The sequence below is a fragment of the Colius striatus genome, chromosome 2 (assembly GCF_028858725.1).
Source record: "Colius striatus isolate bColStr4 chromosome 2, bColStr4.1.hap1, whole genome shotgun sequence".
Taxonomy (NCBI): Eukaryota; Metazoa; Chordata; class Aves; order Coliiformes; family Coliidae; genus Colius; species Colius striatus.
This window is the reverse complement of record NC_084760.1, coordinates 43,014,998-43,036,509: the sequence shown is the minus strand read 5'-3', so window position 1 is coordinate 43,036,509 and position 21,512 is coordinate 43,014,998. Positions and strand designations below refer to the sequence as shown.

At 39.3% G+C, this 21,512-nt stretch overlaps 1 protein-coding gene across 1 annotated transcript in view; it reads right to left on the bottom strand.

Annotated features, from left to right (window-relative positions):
• The window catches only part of TFAP2D (transcription factor AP-2 delta), a 50,887-nt gene that overhangs the window by 8,587 nt on the left and 20,788 nt on the right, over positions 1–21,512 (bottom strand). Inside the window, exons 6-7 of the mRNA XM_010197973.2 lie at positions 14,165–14,306; positions 7,311–7,424 (exon numbers count right to left, since the gene is read on the bottom strand). Of these exons, the coding sequence (XP_010196275.1) occupies positions 7,311–7,424; positions 14,165–14,306 (256 nt within the window). The remainder of the gene's footprint in view (positions 1–7,310; positions 7,425–14,164; positions 14,307–21,512) is intronic.

Here is a 21,512-nt window from a genome sequence, read left to right as displayed (position 1 = left end):
TTCTGTGATTCTGTGGTTCTGTGATCTCCTGCATACAACCTCAGCAATTTTTCTCTTTGTAAGCTTTTTGTATCAGGTTTTTTGGCTTCCCAGCACAAAATGTGGGTAATTTTTGGTGAATCTACTGGTAACTATAGTTTTCCTCAGATTTTAGTGAGCTAAAAAGGCTGTTGCAGAGATTTTTTTAAAACATCAAAGCTGTTGTGAAGCAAGGTTGTTCTGGTTAACTTTGTTCCAGATCTAGTAGAAGAATCTGTTGGACTTCAATGTCACCATTCACTTCTGCTGAGCTAGTGACAGGATTGTGGGTTATTGGGGGTTATCCAAGGCTTCATCATCTCCCATCACAACTACCTGCACCACTTAGTCTCTGAGTGTGTCTCAGCTCTTTTATCTCCAGGCAGGCTTTTCTTCACCTGCTTTAGGTTATGATTGCTCTGGTTCACCGTTTCCTGGCTTTTTGAAGGTGAATTTTTCTCAAAGCCTTATATATGGGTTTTGCTTACACTCATCTTTTGCTTTGTCTGAACATTCCAATCCCCTTTTTCCTTCCCATCACCTTGCATAATGGAGAGTTGTCTCTCAGTTTCACTGAGTATGAAACTAGGCTCTTTCACCTGATCTGAATTAAAAAACAACCAACTTACCAGCGCTAAAGAGAGATTGTTTAACTTATCTGTCATGAAAAAACTAATGAAAGACAAAACCTTAGCTTTACTGACATTAGTAGGTTTTGAAAATGGTTGAAGTTTCAGAAGAAATTAAAATCCCAGCTTTTCCCTCTTGCATAAACAGGTGCTTGCACATGTACACAGAAGTCTCACATGATTCAAACTGGGGATTGAGAAGACATTTGAATTATAAGTAAGAGAAGGCACTTGAAAAGAACTAAAGTTCCTCAAAATGTTTTCTTCCCATCTTTTTTTTTTTTCCTCTCTTTAGTTCTTTCTTACTCTAATTCTCTCACTCTCCCTTTCCTGATATCACTTCATTTTGATTGAGAGAAAAGAGTGAAAGAAATAGGTTCCTCTCATTAAAGCTATAGAAGCTTTTGAGTTCTTTTCTAGTACCAATACATTGATTTTGGTCTGTATTGTATTAGACTCATAAATGCATTTACACACATCAGCCTTTAGAAGACAACAGACTCATGTATTTGGACAAAAAAATCTCAGCACTTAGTAATGCAAATGGATTTTTCTAGGATTTTCTTCTTTGTCCTGTGGCTTAATGCTGATTCTGCCTTCAGAAACTGGGGACAAGATAGCTCAAGTGGTGACTTTCATGACAGGTACAACCTATAGGGCTATTTCACTTGCTCCTCTGCATTTATCATGAATCAAAGAAGAACTGAAAGACAGTTTGGGTAGTCCTACAACATATCACTTCTTCATAAACCCAAAGTTATGTATATGTTTAGAAATTGGACCTGCCCCAACACTTAGCCCACAAGACCAAAGGCTTACGATCCAGCCATGACAAGGCTGGACTTCTCTAAATCTTAGTACAATATTTATAGCACAAGCAAGTCTCCTAACTGGGCTGTAAAAAGGGTTAGTTCTTCCCTGAATTCTCAAGCTACATATATATGTTAGTAATATATATGCACTACTGTACCCAGGAATAGTTTGGAACAGTGTTACTTACATGAGGCAACAAAACCCCAAGAATTATGAAAAAGCAGCACAGACAGCCAATACATGCCTGTTGCCTGATACTGTTTCTATTTACTAATATAAAGATAGCCTTGCTACAGTAAGATACTCCAGAATGTAGTGAAAAGGGGGAAGTTTCAAATAAAACATAAGTAACACTAGCCTGTCTCTGGTAATGTACAATAGTTGTCACTGTTGAATGCAAAGGTCTACAGAATTTTCTGTTCATGGTCAAACAATATTGGTCTGTTCATGGTCAAACAAACAATATTAATGGAGCATTGAGTTTTCTGTGTTCAGGTCAGATGGAAAACTCGGAGAGTAACTGCACAAACACGGTTACGCAAAAGGTGTAGAAGAGCCTCTATTTCTTTTTGTATCTGGTAAAGCTGTGCAAAACTCATCAGTTTTCTGGCTCACTGGCAGCTCTTTTGAAGATTTCCCATGTTTTATGCTTTGTATGAACTTTGGGTTTGGAGTTTGAGCAAACCCAGCAATTTTGATCCCTTCATGAGGACTATCCTATATTTCAGGTTAGACACATGTTTACAGATCTTGATAAATTGGGACTCAGAAAAAAAAAGTTCAGAGAGAAGTATGAGCTTGAAGACCTAAACAAGAGAAAATGGCAAATTCTTCTTCAATCAGAACTATGTCAGTCTGTTAACATTGGTCTTAGTTATTAATGTTGAGCAAGTAATACCACGAAAAAGTGGAGCCCATAACTCTACACTTGCTTGCTGTAGGGTAATTTATTAGTAAGGAAAACTCTGTTTTACTCCAAGGCTGGATTCTGCTGTAGATATCAGATATTATAGCTCTTCAGAAAGTCTTTCATTACTTTCAGATTAGTTCTAATAACAGAGATCTGTGTGAGTCCTCCGAATTTTTCTGGTCATTAAAAAAAAATCTCTTTGGCTTTCTGATTTCATGTGGCACAAGTGTGTACATATATATATATATATACACATATATGTATATATAAAATACCAATTTTTCACCTTGTGTTTTCTTTACTGTCTTGATTATTGTTGATAAGGCAGAATTTCTGAACCTCTTCTTGTTATATTACATCTTTATTAAGCTATATGAGATTTCCCATGATCAAAAATCAGTTTATAGTGGGTAATAATAAAAAAAACATGCTATATTTATGCTAAAAAGTATTTGCAAAATCTTGTCAGATATTCCAGCTAAAGACTATGACTTGTCCTTGCCAAAGGTAATATTTTGGCTCCATTTCAATCTAGAGATAGAGAATTTACTGTGAGAGAGCTCACAATTTTGGAATACAGATAGAAACAAAGAGGAAACTTTCACTATTGGAAAAAATGTCAAAAATTTTGTTGTGTCTGTATGGAGTTACTGCTTCAGATTAATTTCTTCTCTGCAACACCTATTTGTGAAGCACCAAAAACTCTTAGGCATTTTGGTAATAAAACCCATTATTTTAATGTGTATAATCAGGAAAAGCCACTTATCAAGACAGTCTAATTTTAGACTTTAACTGTGGTAGATGTCATCAAGAGTATTTGATAATGATTCTTCTATGAAGGTCAACTCCATCTCTGGCATACAGCTGCAAAGCTCTTGAGGTATAGATACATGATAATTGTGTACATTTTACCGTAATAAATGAGGACAATCTGGACTTTTGGAAATTTGATTGTAGATGGGGCCAATGATCAGAGATATGGATGCCATTGCATTTTGAATATTTAAATTCTTAGTGTTAGGCATGTGCTTTACATTAAGCAGATTCTTTTAACAGCTTTTTATGAAATATTTTGAGAATGATGTATAATGACAAGCAGTTATTTGTGTTTGTGACCAGTGGGAGGCTGTGCTATGCCTCAGACAGCAATGAGGATATTGCTTTTGGATTACAAAGACTTGGTGTGTTGGAGTACCTAGAATTTTTTCCTCTTCTCTCATCCCCAACTGATCAGCTGTAAATTTCCTGTGGCAGAAGCTGATTCAGTTTGAGGCATATCCCTCAGAGCTAGACAGAGAAACCAAGTGATCTGTCAGAAACACTCTGTGTTGAGAACTTGACTCAAAAATAGTTAATGTTCCTTGAAAGCATGGTGAATTGTATTCTCACATCTTCACTGACACCTGAGATAGACTCAAGTGCCTTCTGTGATATTTAATCTCAAGATAGTAGTGGTAGGAGTGGTTTAGATAACCTATCTGTAAAGGCAGATAGATTTAGATGATGGGAATAGTGATTCTTTTACCCACATAGGTTTAACTATTTAGAATATATTTTTAGTGTGTGCACTTGGTTGGCTAAGCTTCCATTCATGTGGAGATCTGTTCAGTCAATGTTATTTACAGAGAAATTCAAGTCACACTAATGTAGATGTCTCTGTTAGGCCTGCTTTAGTAGTAATGCAAATTTCACAGGCTATACAGACAAAATCCCTAAAGACTACAATAGAAGATACATATTTAGCTGAAATGGAGGCATCTACATGTAGACGAGTAGACTTTGAAGTCTGGGTGAGAAGTTGAATCTTGCTTCAACTTCTCTACAGTAGATGGAAGAGTAATATGGTCCCAGCTCAGCCTCTGGGTCTGGCATTACGTCATTCCCCAAGCAAAGAGAAGGCTGTCAGATTTAAGCTCAGCAAGGCATCTGTGTAGGATCAAGACTTGTACTTTTCTAGGTGCCCACCTTTGGTCCATCACTAACTTACTGAAATGTAGCAGAGGAAGAAAGATGGGAGCTGTACCAGTTGACAGTATTTGTAGCTGGAGCCTTCGACATTTTGTCCTGACTACTATTTCTTCTTTAAATGTGGGAATCCTTGGGGATTAACTACCTTGTATCATGTTTACTCTCTCTATGTGTGTAATGGGAAATAATCTATTTTTCCACAGGCCCATTAAAATCCTTCTATGAATGTCCTGTATGTATAAATAAATAAATATTCCTCCCTTGGTGTGTAAATAGGTGTTTTGGAGTGTGTGTATAAGGGTAAGACTACATGTAAGTGGTATCTGTATGTTTGTATACATCACTGCATGAAAATAGAAGTGGGGTTGTCTAGGTGTGTTTATATCCACACAAGATGCACACAGTTATGTCTAAGAGTAAACAGGAATGTGTGCATTTGTGAGCCAGGCATTACTCTTGCCTCGCTCCAACCCTCAACAGCTGGATGGAAGAAGTAGGATAGTGGATATTTTAGATTTTGTTCAAAATTTGAGGGACTATACATTAGGTACCACACCACCTGACTACTGAGTGCCTCATGCTCTATCAACATCTTAATAACTAAAGGATGTAGGGGTACTGGGGCACAAAAGTTGTCTTGCCTATGAATGAAATTAATGAAAATATGAATGAAAAAAGGAATGAAAAATAGCTCATCTGACTGTGCTAAAGAATATGCAACAACATTCCAAGGCTTTATACACCTAATGAACCTGCTTGGTATCATGATCTGTAAACAGCTCTCTGGAACAGCTTTTACATGTTGTTTATTTCAGGTATCAACTAATAGTAAAAAAATAATCTGTAGCATCAGCTAATCATATATTCCTATCTGTGGTCTGAGCAAAGACAAGAGCACCTTTAGGATGTTCCATCACACTTATCTTTGATAGATATCTTAGATGACCTCATTGTTTCAAAGTGGCCCTTTGGAAGTTCCCATTTCACTCTTTACTGTCTCCAGGATATAGTCTAAAGCAAAAAAACATGGAATTGCACAGCAACTCCTGGACTAATAAATCTTTCTGATTTCAAACTGTCTATACACTTTTATCTATAACTGGGATAAAATTCTGATGAAGTTTGGACTTTGCATACATGTACTATGGGCTCTTGTCTTTATAATATCTTCTTAGGCTGTCTATACCTGTAAACATAATACTGCCAGGACATGGGCCCAGGAACTGAGTCTAAATATATTATTAATCTCAGGTTGTTTAGTGTGAGTCAGCTTGCATTCTCCCAGACCTTTCCAGGGTGTGGTCCAGGAATTAGTGCAGTGAGACTGTTCCAGCAGGTAGTGTACTTTGAGGTCAGTCTGCTTTGGAGGCTGAATAGTTAATACTATGGTTGTGGTAAGATGATGTCAAATGGTTTCATTAGAAAAAAAGAGATGCTGAAACTATTTACAGGACTGGTAAGGATGAAGTTTAACTGTTCCTACTTTTAATGTTACTTTGATTTATCTACATTTGAATTTTGACTCTGAACTTGAGTTTCTACTTTTATGGGCCTTTTACTTGGCATTATGGTTTGACATGACAGTCGTTTCTGGTAATGGGTAAGGGGTTGTAAAGATGGCTCCTGTAACAAAACTCAAAACTCTCCCCAGCTTTGAGCCAGATCCACTTCTTGGGCTGAGCCAATTAGACACCTCCATAATCACTTTTTAAGAAGAAACTGGAAGAGGAGGCTTCTTCCTGTTCCTTCCTTTTGCTCTCTTCTTTTTTTTTTCTGGCTGGTGGTGGTGCAAGGAGTGGGAAGAGAGAGAGAAGCAGCTATGAGGATGTCAATGTCAGTGAGAGAAGAGAGGAGGAGGTGTGCTGGAGCAGAGACTCCCCTGTGTCCTGCAGAGAGGACCTGTGAAGCTGAGATTTGTTTGTATTTCATTAAAACCCCACATGAGGGGCAGTGACTCACTTCATTGAAGACTCTGCATCAGAGACAGTAATTCTCTTCATTAAAGACCCTGTGTGAGGGATCTCATATTCACAAAAGCTCTAACTGTGGGGAAGAACCCACATCAAAGAAGTTCATGAAAACTATGGCCAGAAGAGGCCATGTCCTGTGGGAGGGACCCTGTATCTGCAGAATCAGCAACTGTGGGGAAGAACCCATGACAAAGATATTCATTAAGGACTGTGTCCTTTGTGAGGGACCCTGAATCGGAGCAGGGGAAGAATGTTAGGAGTCATCCTCATCTCAGAAGAGAGAAGTAGTAGAGACCATCTGCAAGAGACTGACCACATCCCCCATTCCCTGCCCCCTGAGACGTTGAGTCGGGAGGAGGCAGAGGGAGCAGTGAGCTGGGCCCGGGAAGAAAGGAGGGATGGGGGAGGGTTGTAATTTTCTCAATCACCTTACTCTCTTTTTGCTTTTTGTTCTGTTCTGTTTCTTGTAGGTAGTAGAATAAACTTTCCTAGTTTCCTCTCTAAGTTGAGTACTGGAGTCTGTTTTGCCTGGAATTGTAATTGGCAGTGAGTCCTCCCTGTCCTTGTCTCAATCCACAACATCCTTGGTTATCTTTCTCTCTCCCATCTCTCTGGGGCCTCTACCATCCTAACGAAGGTGAGGGTGGATGGGGGCACCGAGCAAGAAACTGTCATGGTGCTTCATTGCTGGCTGGGCAAGACCATGACACTTGGTTTGTAATTTGGCTCACATCTAGAGGAAGACATCTTTACAGTCAGATGGGGAGATTTGCCCAGCAGATGGAAAAAACTACTTACTTGAACTCAAACTGTGGTCCTAGAAAGAGGGTGAATGCAATTAGACTGAACTACGTTTCTGGACAAACATGCATTTTCAATAGGTAGATAACAGAGAGATTACAGACATAATCTTCTAGGTAAGGGAACAAGTACCATTATAATATAAGTACTTTTTATTGAAACTATGGATTTTGGCTAAATATCCCTCTTTCAAAATCATACCTGAAGTGTGTCAAATGTCTCTGGATGTCGAGGTCTAATATTGGAGTTGGTCTGGAGGATCCGAGGGGTGATCTGTCTTGACTTAGAAGGTCTTGGAACTCTTTACATATTTGTCTAGAAGGAAAGTAGAAATCCTCAAATAAGACAGATGTAATCTTTTTCATAAACCTGATTCCCATCACACTTTTGCCTCATTCATAATGGAAATGTTTGCCAGAGGTATTGTTAAGGAAAGTGAAAACAAACAAATCCCCCTTTTGCTGACTTGCCCCAAATTCTTAGAGCCAGTAACAATCAGAATAATTTGAATAGGAATACTTTCCTTCTGAAACTATATTAATGTGGACATTTGAAGATGTGATTTCTTCCCTGAGTTGGACTCAGTTTGTCAGTGTTAAGTCTGGCTTAGCTCACTCATGTTAGAAGCAAGGGTTATGGTAATAGAAAATTATGAACTACTTTATTATGGATTACTTTGTGTAAATACACCACTACTTATACATGTGCTTCTGTCTACTGGTTTGTCTGCAAGTAGAAGTCCTGGCTATTTTGTCCTTGCCTTCCTGATCCCCAGCTCTTAAGACAAATGGAGCACTAGGAGTTATGAAGGAAAATGCTACCTTCCTTCCAGCAGTGCTGTTTAAATTTCTTAATGAAACACTAATTAAATTGTTTTACATTCCTACTGTATAGCAGGTAGCCTACAGTAGATGCCTACAACAATACAGAGGATCTGAAGCCTAATAGTGCCTCTTTCTTTCCAGTGACTGTAGGAGGAGCTCAGTGACTTACTCAATTGTAAGTTCCTATACTACAGACAGGCCAGTGAGGAAAATCCCATCATCTCCACTTTTTCTTGATGACGGTTTCCTCAGCAACACACACTTTCAGCAGGTAGGACCTGGGACTCCAGTTTGGCACCTTGAAATGGAATCTCGGGTTCTGTCTTGCCTGGTGTCCCACCAACATAGTAGTCCAAAGTCTTTGGAGATGATAAGTGGTCTTACTGTCTTCCCTCTCCTTCTGAGACCTTCCCTCAGTTTTCTCAGGGTGCCTTAGCACCTTGGGATTAAAATTATCCCCCTGGGATACCTCTATATAGGACCTAACACCAGGAGAGACACAAAAATAAGATATTTTCAGTTGTGTGATATTGTTGTATCGGATCAGTTTGCAAATTAGTCCAGGCATGTTCTACCAATGTACTTTTTAAAACAGAAACCAAATCAGATCCATTTAGTATATGTCCTCAGATGAGTACTATCTGGATCATGGATGAATAGAGACCCCACTTGTTTTCAACTGGTTTATTATACAGTTAATTAAAAAATGAGAGGTGTTTGGATCTCTCAGGACAGTATCATTCTCCATTGACTGTATTGGAAATTTATGCATTTAACGTGAGGTCAGGAGGGCAGGAAGCCCACCAGACGATCAGGACACTCAGTTGGGTTGCCTGATACTTAGTTGGATTGCCTGACAAATGCTGGTCACGGTGACTACTTGTAACCTAGTACACAGAGCCACCAGGGGTCATTCTGATACCCTCGTGCAAATTATCACCATCTCATAAGGTCCATATAGTTAGGCTCATCTAGTCTCTTAAACAGTGTCTTCCTGAGGACGAGCTCTGGTGTGGACTCTTTTAGAACATGTGCAGAAGATACTTGGGAGGTTTCAAGGACCCATTCTAATATTTTAATAATATGGGTAATTGCAATTTGATGACTCAGTGTGCACATCACTTTGTTAGCATAAATGCAATCACTGTGCCTGAAGCCATTTTCTGGTACTAAAAACCACCTCTGCAGTCCATACTTTCTGTTAGAAGACTCTGCACATCTGGTTCTAGATAAAATTCAAGCTCTTTATTACCTTATAACTCTTGTCCTTTGAGACAGGAACATATTGGAAAATAAGTGAGTAAACTCAGCTTCTTAGTCTTTGTAAGGTCCTCCATTGTCAAGTTACAAGCAAGGAAACTATATCAACCAGTTTTTACCCTTCATTATATCACTGTTCTGAACATTGTGGACATAGACTTTGGATACCACAGCTCTTGTAAGAGGAGAGAAGATGCACAAAACTCTTTCCTGCTGTGCTACTGGACTTTATTTAAGCCTGATTTCTGTAAACACTTGTCATCTGTATGGACCTAGACATCGACGGCTTGAAAAGACAGTATCTTCTTAGCCTTTCAGGCAAAGAGAGATATTCAGCAGAAATATATGTAAATGCAGCATACAGTTTTAATGAATCAGGTCCTTAGAGGAAAAATAGTTCCTTTCAACAGCTGAAAACAGTCAGTCATTTTGGCTTCTAAACAATCTCCTATCCCCAGTCGGACCTGTCAGCACTGCTCTTCTCTCCTTCCTCCAACCTCTACTTTCTACCTGTTGGAAAAGTTCATCTTAAAAGTTCTTATATTTTGACAAAGGAAAGTGTCAGAACCAAGTGTGCAATTAAGTTCCTTTCTATCTTCACATGTCAAAAGTCTTTACTGGATGTTGGCAGGTTGAAAGAAAAGAAAAAACTTTTTTATTATACATGAAAATCTGTAAAAGGCAGTAACCTCCTTTTTTTTTTTTTTTCCAAGGGAATTTCTAGGCAAAGTAGTGTCTTAGAACCTCCTCTACCAATAAAACATCACCTGAGGTAGTGACAGCAAGAAGGCCTGACAGCTATTTGCTGAGTTGGGCTGTGACTTTAAAAAAGCAAAGAAAGATGGTCATGCTGTCTTAGGGACTGAGTCCTGATGTCTCCTGCAAGGGACATACCTAATGGTTTGTGACAGATGGTCAGATAAGGTATTACATGAGCAGCAAAAGACAAATTCTGTACAGAACAAGAGCTCATCTAGTCCATGATCCTATCCCCAGCATTGGGCAAAGGAGGTGCCTTGTGATAAGTACAAGGGTGAGGTAAATGTGTGCCCATGAGTCTGACATATTCCAAGTATTACAGAATTGCCAGACATCCAAAGATCAGATATCAGATAGGTGCCCAACAGGTCCTGTGCATCCAATCTCAGCGTTGCTTTACAGAAAACTAACAAACTGAGCACACTGTGTCATGGCATATATGTTAATTATCCTGTATTGGCTCTAAGCACCTCTACAATAAAATTGTTATTCACATTGTTGGGTTTTGGTCCATGGAAATGTGTGTGTATCTGTGATACTCTGTGATATTTCCCATGGGATAGTGTGCCTCTCTATCAAGTGGAATTATTGACATTATCTTCAGCAGTTCTGCATCTGTCCTAGCTGCAACTTGATGAGGTTCTGTACCCTGTTATGAAGCCACTCAGGTTCTCCCACATCTGTGCACTGTGTAAGGATCCTCTAAAACCAGGTCCTAGGTTTTGATTTGTTGTGGGGTTTTTTTTGTCTTTTTTTTCCTTTTTTCTTTTCCTTGGTTTGTTTTTTTCTTTTTCTTTTTTTTTTTTTTTTTCCTGTGTGGACTGCATAGATATGTCCTGAAGCCTTTCTAAAGAGTCTAGAGTTAACAGACAAGTATCAGCATCCTTTGGCCAGAACTGTGACATTTCTGTCTTTATTTTGAAACATCTTGCTCTGGAGTGCTCAGACAATCATCTACTCAGTCAAAAGAGATGAGTACAGAGAATCACAGGAGATTGGTTTGTCCCATTGTCTACCCTTATCTTATCTTATCTTATCTTATCTTATCTCTGAAACAAAACTTGCTTCCCTCCCCATTCTGCCTTTGCTGTCACTTGTGTTCAGGGCTGTATACTGGCTACACAGCCCAATCATCTCTTCCCATGGTCATTGTCAGTTAAGGATCTGATACTTCATTAAGTAGACCTTAAAATTGTTATAACAGGCCACTGCACTACCTTGTTACATCAACTAGTACTGTCCTGGGCAACTCCTGAGATAATAAATGGAAGAGACTATTTCCAAGAGGTAGTTTTGGAAGGTCAGGTAGTTTAACACAGTGAATATGATTTGTTTCATGAGAGAAAATAGACCTAATTTCGTTCACTGTATTACATTCACTGCATTATAACCTTAGACAAGGTAGGGCTGAGTAGGGCAGTGAAGAGTGTGTTATGTTCAGGTCTGTGGCTTCTATATTTTAAAAAGGGCTATTGGTATCTAAAGTAGCAGTCTTCAGATTTCACTGGCCTGTGGGTTCCAGCTCACTGCATGGCAGCTGAACTACTTCCGTTGGGGGATCACAAGGTACAGATGCCCTTACTAACACTTGAGAGCTCCTACTGGATACTGGATGCTTCTGCGTTATAGGCGTTAAGGACTCTATTTAGTTGCCCACACATAGACATCACAGTACCCAAGACATCCATAATAACTGACAGATAGAACACAGTAAAAAAAAGACTTGTGTGCTTCTGAAGCAGCAACTGCTAAGCAAACTGGATAAGCAAGCAGTTCATCTCAAAAGTCAGTAAGTGTCTATGAGCAGCTGAATCAAGCCACTAAGTTGGATGTCTGAATCCAAAATGGAATTTCACCTATATATCGGGAACTGTGGAAATAATTTTGCTCTTTCCCCTTATTCTTCCTCAAGATCCCGCATGCGGAAGATCTCAGTAATCCTCCCAATGATAGGACTTCTTTATATGTCCCAGAGCAGACAATAGCAATACAAGCAGGCAATGGTGCTCCAGTTCTTTCCATAGCAAAGTTTGGTGAAAGTGGCTTTACCACCTTGGAATTCCAGGGTTGATTTTGATGACAGTATAGCAATCCATCATTTTTCTCTGTTATCGTAGCTCACAAGCCCATGAGACAGGGAAGTTGTGAAATCACTGAAAATAGAAACCTAGAGTTTATGTATGCCTAATGAATAACTGAAACTCCTGATAAATGACTAGGATAAACACAGTCAGACACATGGAAGCATGGCTAGGAAATATTATGCTAACATTACATCGTGAACATGTGTCTCCTGTAGTACTTGGACAGGACTGGTCTATTGAATCAGTGTTCTCCTTCCAGGCAGGAGAGGGCAGCAATAGCACACATCTGTCCCTGTTACAAGCACTCTGACTGCAGTAGGGTATGGCCTATCTTTATACTATTAACAGATCTCTCTGATCTATTTGCTGGTGTTTTTAACTGAAGGAACGGGGAGAAAATGTCATTTTGTTCCTTAGAAGTGCAGAGTAACAGACTACAAGTCCGAAGCTCATGAGAGTTAGGAGTAATGCATGCCCATGATTCCCAATTTCAGTGGTAAAGGAGGGTAAGAAAGTACGTATGGAGTGATGAGACAGGGTAGTGAGACTCTTTGTGTCCCTCAGTGGGACAGTCTTTGGAGGTAGGACTATACCAGTTACCTACTGATTTTTACAAGGTGTGATAATATGATCTCTCACTAGAAACAGAAAAGAATAGGGAAGATTTGTATCATTACAGTTGTGTAACACTTTACAGATGGGGAAAATCCTCCATTTGGGAAGATTTGCAGTCTTAACTCTTATTTAGGTTGTGCTACACATCAGTGCAACCAGCTCTTATGTAGTGAAGGGGGCAGATTGTCAATGGACTCTAGAGTAATGGAGAGACACAACTTGCAGAGAGGAGATACTTCTTGGCAGCTGTTTTTTATTTTTTTCTTGTGTCTCTAAAACCACTTAAAAGTGGACATAGGTAAGAATAAGATGGCATTCCACTTATATTACTCTTTTTAATCTACAAGAGACTTAGAACCATGATGTGTGAGGTGTGACATCATGTCCACAACCAGCAAATGCCCCTTGAGCCACACAATGCTCTGCTTATCAACCTAGGGAAAGATGACTGGTTACATTCACAGGATTCAAAAGGCTGAGATCTTTCAAATCTAGGTCACCTTCAGGGCGAAGACCTGACACTCAAAAGAGACATGAGGCCTGGAATCCTGTTCTCCACAAATAGACAAAGCAGAAGGACATTGTGATATGAAGGACAATCCTGTTGCTGGTCAGCCTTCTTCCCTATTACAGACCAATTTCTCTCTGTTGTATATATTCTAGCCTGGATAAGTTCCAAACATTTTCAGCTCTGGGGTGGTGGTTTCTGAGGTTGGATTTCTGCCTTCCACTATCCTGTAGCCTTACTGTGTAGCACTACAGTAAGCACTGGAAGAATATGAATATGTTCAGGGCTACTCCAAGCAGGCATACCACACAACTAGTGCAGGTCTATATTATTCCATGCAGACTATTTATTCCTGTTTCCCATGTCTCATGAAGACTAATTCCTTTCTGATCAAAGCTAATTAATGTAGGTGAAATGTTATCCTAACATGATGTTACTGCTCCAGGGAGGCAAGTGGCTTGTTTAGAGCAAAGTCAGGTGTCTCTGTATGTTTTTAATGACTTTAACAAATCTCCCCTGATGGTGTACATTGTTCCAGTGCCCTTAGCTTCAGGGGGACCTTTTGCAATTTCCATCCAGAGAGGTTCTGTCCCTCTGCAAACCAGCTCTCTCCCAGCAGACTAGTCATAATTATCTCACAGTAACTTCAGTATAAGCTTAGATTTCCTGCTCACAAGCAAACAGGAGACAAAGCCAGTTGGTGTCCTATAGATCTTACCCAGTAATAATGTCCCTTCCTCTCATCTAAACCAAGCGTTTAAGATATATGTGCCTCCTTAACTGCAGGTGATGAGAGCATAGCTACAGAAATCTCATTGCAGCAAATAAGGTTCCCCTTACAGCATCTCTAAAGTGATTGCTCTCACTTGCTGTCAGTGAGTGCTGTTATCATAGTAGTCAATGCAATCCCAGCTCCACACTCCCACTCCTCCCTCCCGCAGCCCCCAGATCCAAAATGGAGAAGTGACAGACAGACTTCTTTTTTTGTTTCCCCTCCCTTCTTACTTTGTTGCTAGGATCATCTTTTTCCTTGCTGTCTGCTCTTTCTGTTCCATGTGCTGTCTGGCAATGTGCTCTCCTACCGCCTTGGCAGGGAACTCTGTTTCGCAGGTGTAGCCAAAATCTCTGGCCAAGTGTAATGCTTCCCCTGTGGGTAGACAAAATGGGTCAATGAGTTTTTACAGTGGTTATTATTATTATTATTATTACAGGAATTCATCCACTCTTAAAAAAAAAACAACCAAAACCAACAAACCCAAACAACCAAATACAAAGCCAGATAACTTCTGTAGATATTAATTCCCAACCTCAGTTACAGATTTCAGCTCATTTGGCCTATTCATGCTTAGTTGTCAGATGGTGCCAGTCAGAGGATAGGGAAGTCATTCCTCTCATGAGAAAATACTCATCAAGGCACTTAGGTTTAGTTCCCTCCTTGCCATCCGTGAACACTGGGCATCTACTTAAGTTTGTTAGCTGAGTTTGTCATTGATATTTAAGGCATGGAAATTAGTGGAATGTAGGAATGAGTCACTCTGAAGAGCTGAGATTCAGTCTTTATTGCTTCAGTTCTTTGTTTCTAAAGGAAGAACAGCTTTCTAACTCAGGGGAGAGCTGTGGGGATAACGTACTTTTCAGAATATTTGCTTAGGGGTGAAGCCAGCAGTCACAGTACAAGCGTCCCACACTAAAGATGAGTGGACCCCAGAGTAGAGTATAAGAAATGATTCCGTTTCCAAAAACATTGCAATCAAAATTGACCAGACAAAATAAAAAGAGATGACAGTGAACATCACAGTTGCTGTTTTACAGATGGATAAATCAAGATAAAGGGAGTACATGGCTTGACTAAGCCTTCTGAGAAGTCTGGGACAGAGGTGGGAACTGAATACCTCTCTATCTCACTGTAGAAACTGGACATTATTACCCAACATCATGTTGGATGACAAACAGCTCTGAAAGAACACATCCCTCTTCACTAGCTTACAGAACCCAGGAACTTATTTTAGATTTTACTGAACACTCTGGTCTGTGTGCTGTGATTCTGTCAACTTTGGTGTGCAATTTATCTGATCAAATACAACTGTCTGGCATGTGAACATCTGTGCCTAAGTTAGTCTTTCCCTGGTGGGAAATAGGCACTTCCACAAGACACTTGCTCTCATCATATTGTAGAAGGTAGAAATAGGTCACCTAACAGAAGTATATGTTGAAGCATATCTGCATGAATGACTAACAGAGATGTGCTCCAGAATAGTTTTGGGGCTAGAGTATTGTGGGTTTTTTTCTCTTTGCAGACTGAGTGGGTACTCCAGGTGAACAGTTAGGAGGGATGCAGGACCTGTAACCCTTCCCCTTCAGAACATGTGCAGTGGAAATAATCTGATTAAATAGCAATATTGGTCTGATCTAATACTTTCTAAACAATGGAGATTAACAAACATTTGAAGCATGTGTCATCCCATACTAAACCAGAAGGTAAAAATGAATCAGAGGAATTATAGAAAAGTTCAGGTTAGAAGGGAACTCAGGAGATGACCTTCTGCTCAAAACATGGCCTCAGATTTGGTTGTTCATGGACTTTTCAAGCTTAATCTTGAATATTTTTAACAATGGAGATTCCACAACTTTTCTGAGCAACTTAATCAAATGTTTAATTATTAATTTAATATCATTTAATTTTTAATCACCCAAAAATGTTGATTTTTTCCCTATTAACTACAATTTGACATGAGAGGACAGATACAGCTACAGTAGAGATATTGAGATGAATCCCATCCCCAACAAGACTCAGTGTGCTCTGCACAGAACCAGTCAAGTCAAGGAAGATAGAAACTTCCATGACAGCATGGTCCTGTGCCAGGGGCAACATGACACATAAGGACTCACGTGTGCTGACCTCTATTCCAGACTCTGTTCTCCACCTTCTCAGATTTTATTGTCTCCTCTCCTATAAGTAGGAGTTTTTACCAGAAAAATATCTTTTATTTTCACAGGCAAATACTATGTTGTGTGTTAATCTGTCGGAACTGAACTCAGGTACTAGTAAAATACTTGCACTACTCCCAGTGAATTTTCTTATACCAGTGAATAACAACCTTTACAGCTGTAACCCAATTTACATGAAAATATTGAAGATTATACTCAAAATAATCTCTATTTCTGTATTGCTTGGATTTTTTGAACATGATTTCCAATATACCTAAAAAGAATAAGAATTAAACAAGCAACCACCATCTCTAAGTTGAAAGGAGAAAAAGCTTCTGGAAGACTGCAAAAATTTTCAGTGAAATCAAAATGGATTTTAGTGGCATGTTAACAGTGAGTCAGAATGAACAGGCAAATAGCTGACTGACAGTTTTGTATTTTAAATGTCTATCCCTGACTTCTTCATGGATGAGAAAGGGTACAAATTTAAACCATAGCTGATATATTTCTGCAGTTACTTCAAAATTTCTATTTCAGTTACATTTTCACTCTTCTGTAGATACTTAAAGATAAATCAACTGCAAAAGAGTATGAGATTTTGCTTTTCAACCAAACTCAGTTGAAAACTTGCTATATTTATTTTCATGTGGATGTGGAAAGAAAAGCTCATTGAAGCTCCCATCAAGTGGAATTACAATTCTCCACACAGCTCTATCCCATTCCCAGTCAGATCCAAGTAACAATGCGAGGAATGTAGTCAGAAAAGCATTTAAGCATTTAGCCATTGGAAAAGTGTTGATTTCTTCAGAATAGCAAAACTTTATGTGATGAAATGCAGACATTTGTTTAGTATGGTCAATAATAAACTGACTAAAATTTGTATGCTTTCATTTAATGTAAAAAAGAAAGAGAATTACTGAATTACTGTTAAGAGAATTACCGTTAAAACTTATATTTTCAAAGATGTATATATTATTTACTAGAACTCAGACGATTATATTCAGCTGTTTTGATGACCTGAGAAAGCCACACAAGAGTATAGAACTTAACCATTTTACATGCAACTGTGATTGGATGCTACTGGTATATGAAGAGAGAAAATCATGAGTAAAATGAAACAAAATGGCTTATCTGCTTGTGGGTATACATAGGTAAAATTGTGTATGCAAATAGAAGTAGAAAGATACGTAAAAATGTACATCTTGTGAAAAATAAAGATATACAAATTATTAAAATACATTTCTAAAATTTTTTAATGGAAATGGGAAGCTGATGTGTATTAGGAATGCACATTATAAGTACACATATGTATTCATAAGCACATATTACCATATGATAAGATGATCAGGCACTCTAAATTACACCATAAAATTCTAAAAAAAATAGAAAACTAGATATGAAAGGGCTCTGCAGAACATGATTTCTCACATCTCATTGTTGAGCAAAGATCTTGTTTTGAACTAGAACCAAATGTCGAGGTATTTAGAAATGGATTGTGTCATACTTTCACACACAAAAATTTTTGTTCCTTGTATTACAGAACAGTAGCAAATAAATTTGCTTGGTGGGGGAAAGTAATCTCTACAAAATGTCATAAAAGATGTTCTTTCTTTTTCTATATCATAATTTGGACAAATATTTATTCTAGGGGAAAATGTGGAAATGTGGGTGAACTGCTCTCTTTTCTTCCACTTTAGATTTGCTGGCTTCTGCCTGGTTATTATTTATGTTAAGGAGTCATACTAAAAGTAGAAGCCCCTAAATTCCCTGGCTTTTATAGCCAATTGCCTTTTTTCAATCTAAAATCAAATCTCCTTATGTGCAGCATCCCCAGTGCTCTCTTCTCCTGCAGAGACAAAGAATGGATGTTGAGGATTGTTCACTTTTTCTCCTTAAATCCAGCATAAGGCTTTACATCTAGAGGCAGTGCTGTCTTTCCTGTATAATCTTACGATTGACCAGAGAGCTTTGCATGATGGAAAAGGACAGTTGCTGAAACTGAATTAACAGAGACAGCTCTAGAAAGCTTCAGTGGAGAGACCAGTTGTGTACCTTGACAGGCTTCTGTGGGCAGGTGCAAGGAGCAGTGTGCATGTCTCCTGGGTCCAGCAAGAGTGAGAGATGTTCCTATGCAGAGTGAAGGCAGAAGTTGTGTCCCAGGAGAGGGGCACTGGGAATCTGAACCTCCTACTTTCTCATCAGCTTTGCCTCCTCTGAATGCTCTACCCAGCAGAAATGTTACCCACAAGGAGGAGGGACAGGCAGGAGGTGGAAGGAAAGTTTTTTCTATTTGTAAGATCAGAAGGGAGGACGAACAAGTGAAAGGATATTTAAACAAATACTGGTGAGGAGAAGTGTGACAGTTGATAGAAGGGTGAAAAAAAGTAAGTGCTGACCTATTTTTCTCAAGAGTTTCAGTCCCTAGATGATGAAAGCTGTCAATTCCATATCTAGGAAGCTTAGTGTATTAATTAGATTTGACAGGAAAATAAATTCCAGTGTTTCTGTAAATGCTCTTTCAGGGTTTTTGGTGTGATTTTTTTTTGTGGTCTTTTTTTTAAAAATTAAAAAAACCCGCAAACCTGATGGTTTACAAATCATTCATGTATTGCTTTTGTCTGCATTGACAACCACATTGATGCTCCATCTCTTCCTTATAAGTGACCTGTCCAAATAACTGGGGACATCTCCCCTCTTCTCACATCCTTTCTTACTGTCACTGGAAAGGCAGGAGTAAGGCTTATCCTTGACAATGCTAGTCGTTAATGGAGGAGCCTTTATTGTATTAACTGAGATGTAGGAATTTTACTTTTAGAGCTGGTGAGGAAAATGACCTGTCCCTTCATCTAATGTAGGCACTAGAGGGCATCCCTCGCCTACAGGTTGTGCAAAACTATGTACCACACTGCTGTGGAGAGTCTTGCAAGGCTGAGTTCATTCTTCCAATCTGTCTTACCACTCATTGTACTGATTTATGTGGATGACAACTTGAAAACCAGAACTGATCTGTCAAAAAATTCATAATTTGGGCCTCAGAAGTCCCTACTAAAGACACTAAAGTTATAACCCAATCAAAACAAGAATAGTAGTGAAGACCCAGCAGTCATATTGAGCCCCAAAATAATATGTTTGCAGAGAACAAGGGATCACCAAATAATTTTCATAAAGCCTGGGTCTTTAAATGATCACCACAGCCTAGAAATTCACTTCAGTTCCTCTGTAGAACTTCACAGTAGCCCTTAAACTGCAATGATTTTAGTCTATTTTAGAGGAAGACAAGTCTCAGTGTTGCCAGAGACTTTTGAAACAGCTTTGGTCAATGTATTTAATCAAGATCCAACTAATTTTGGGCAGCCTGGGACAGAGTCTAACAGCCCTCTCAGAGAAAAAGTTCTTCCTTAACTCCAATTTAAATCTCCCTTGTACAACTTGAGGCTGTTTCCTCTTGTCCTATCATTCATTACTGGAGAAAAGAGACTGATCCCCACCTCACTACAATCTCCTTTCAGGTAGTGGTAGAGAGTGATCATGTCTCCTCTCAACCTCTTCTCCAGATTAAACATCCCCAGATCCCTCAGCCACTTTTCATCAGACTTGTGCTCCAGACTCTTCCTCAGCTTTGTTACCTGTATCTGGACATGGTCCAGCACCAAGATGTCTTGTAGTGAGAGGCCCAACACTGAACACAGCACTTGAGGTGTGACCTTACCAGCACCGAGTACGGGAGGACAATCACTTCCCTGGTTCTGCTGCCACATTGGTGTTGATACAAGCCAGGATACTATCAGCTTTCTTGGCCATCTGGGCATGCTGCTGGCTCATATTTAGCCAGCTGTTGATCAACACCCTCAGGTCCTTTTCAGACAGTTTTCCAGGCACACTTTCCCAAGTGTTACATGGGTTGTTGTGGGTCAAGTGCAGGGACAGTGCTTGGCCTTGTTGAACTTCATACAGATAGCCTTGGCCCACCATTCCAGCCTGTCCAGGGACCTCTAAAGAGCCTTCTATGCTCCTGCATAGCTTCATGTTGGCTGCAAACTGACTGAGGCTGTCCTCTATCCCCTCATCCAGATCACTGATAAAGCTGTTAAACAGAACAGACCCCAATACTGAAGCCCGAGAAACACCACTAATGACCAGCCAACAACTGGATTTAACCCTGTTCCCTACCTCTCTCTGGGCCTGGCAATCAGCCCAAAATAGTTCCACCCAAAATAGTTTGTCTATCCAAGCCATGAGCAGCTAATTTCTCCAGGACAATATTGTGAGAGTCTGGGTTGAAGGCTTTACTAAAGTCCAGGAAGATCACATCCACAGCCTTTCCCTGATCCACTAAGTGGGTCACTTGTCATAGAAGGAGATTAAGTTAGTCAAATGTGACCTGCCTTTCATAACATCATATTGACTAGGTCTGAACCTCAAACAGAGAGAGGTTGAATATATTCTTACCTTACAAGGATACTAAAGCGTTTGATACATTAAAGACTGTGTAGTCTCATAATAGTAAACCTAGAACCATCTGAAGGAATCGAGAGTGTCAAAATCCTAGGTTCTTATGACAAGTCCATAGCATAGCACACCTGATATTTAGAGATTTAGTAAGACTAACAAATTATCATATTAATGTATGTATAAACATCACAGAGAAAAAGTCAATACTGTTTTCTCCATGTCCTCTAAAATCCAGAATAAGTCTTTTCATTTCTGACTCCTCTAGTAGCAGGAGCCATTGAGGGATGGCTTTCCTTGAGGAAACAATACTATGAGTTAGTACCACTTGGAAGTAATATCTGCATGTACAAAGGTAAGACAGCTTATACCACAAAGAATTCAATGAGCACTGCCAAATTTGACCAAGGACTAGCCCAAAGGTAGAAAATGAGATTTATTTTTTCTGTAGGAATGTTAATGCACACGATGAAGCCTTTGTTAAAAATTCCCATAGAAAAAAAATCATGTTTAGCTTGTCTAGGCAAAGAGTTGTCTGTCAAAGTGAGCTTAGTCTCATCACCATATATCTTTAGGACTTTAGGATGTAAGGCAGTCCAAGAACAAAAGGAATACTGTAGGACTGGTAATAGGTTTTCCATTGGCTTGGAGTAAAGAGCAGGAAGGCAAACACAGCTCCATGCCTCCGAAAAAGGAATCTAATTCTGATTTACGGTAAAGATACTTTGCCATCAATCCCAAGACAGCAGTTGAAAGAGGGCTTTCTTACTCTCTCTGCGATTCTAAGGAAGGAATAACTGGCCATATATCTCTGTCTGTTCTTCCCTCCTAGGATCCAAGATATGTGAAGGACTGTGAGGGCAGGAATAGCTCTTATTGTTCTAAACTGGTACATTTTCTAAGACTGTAACTCAATTATTACTTTCTCTTTATTACAAAAAGACACATCTCTATTTCAGAGCAGTCTCATTGTAGT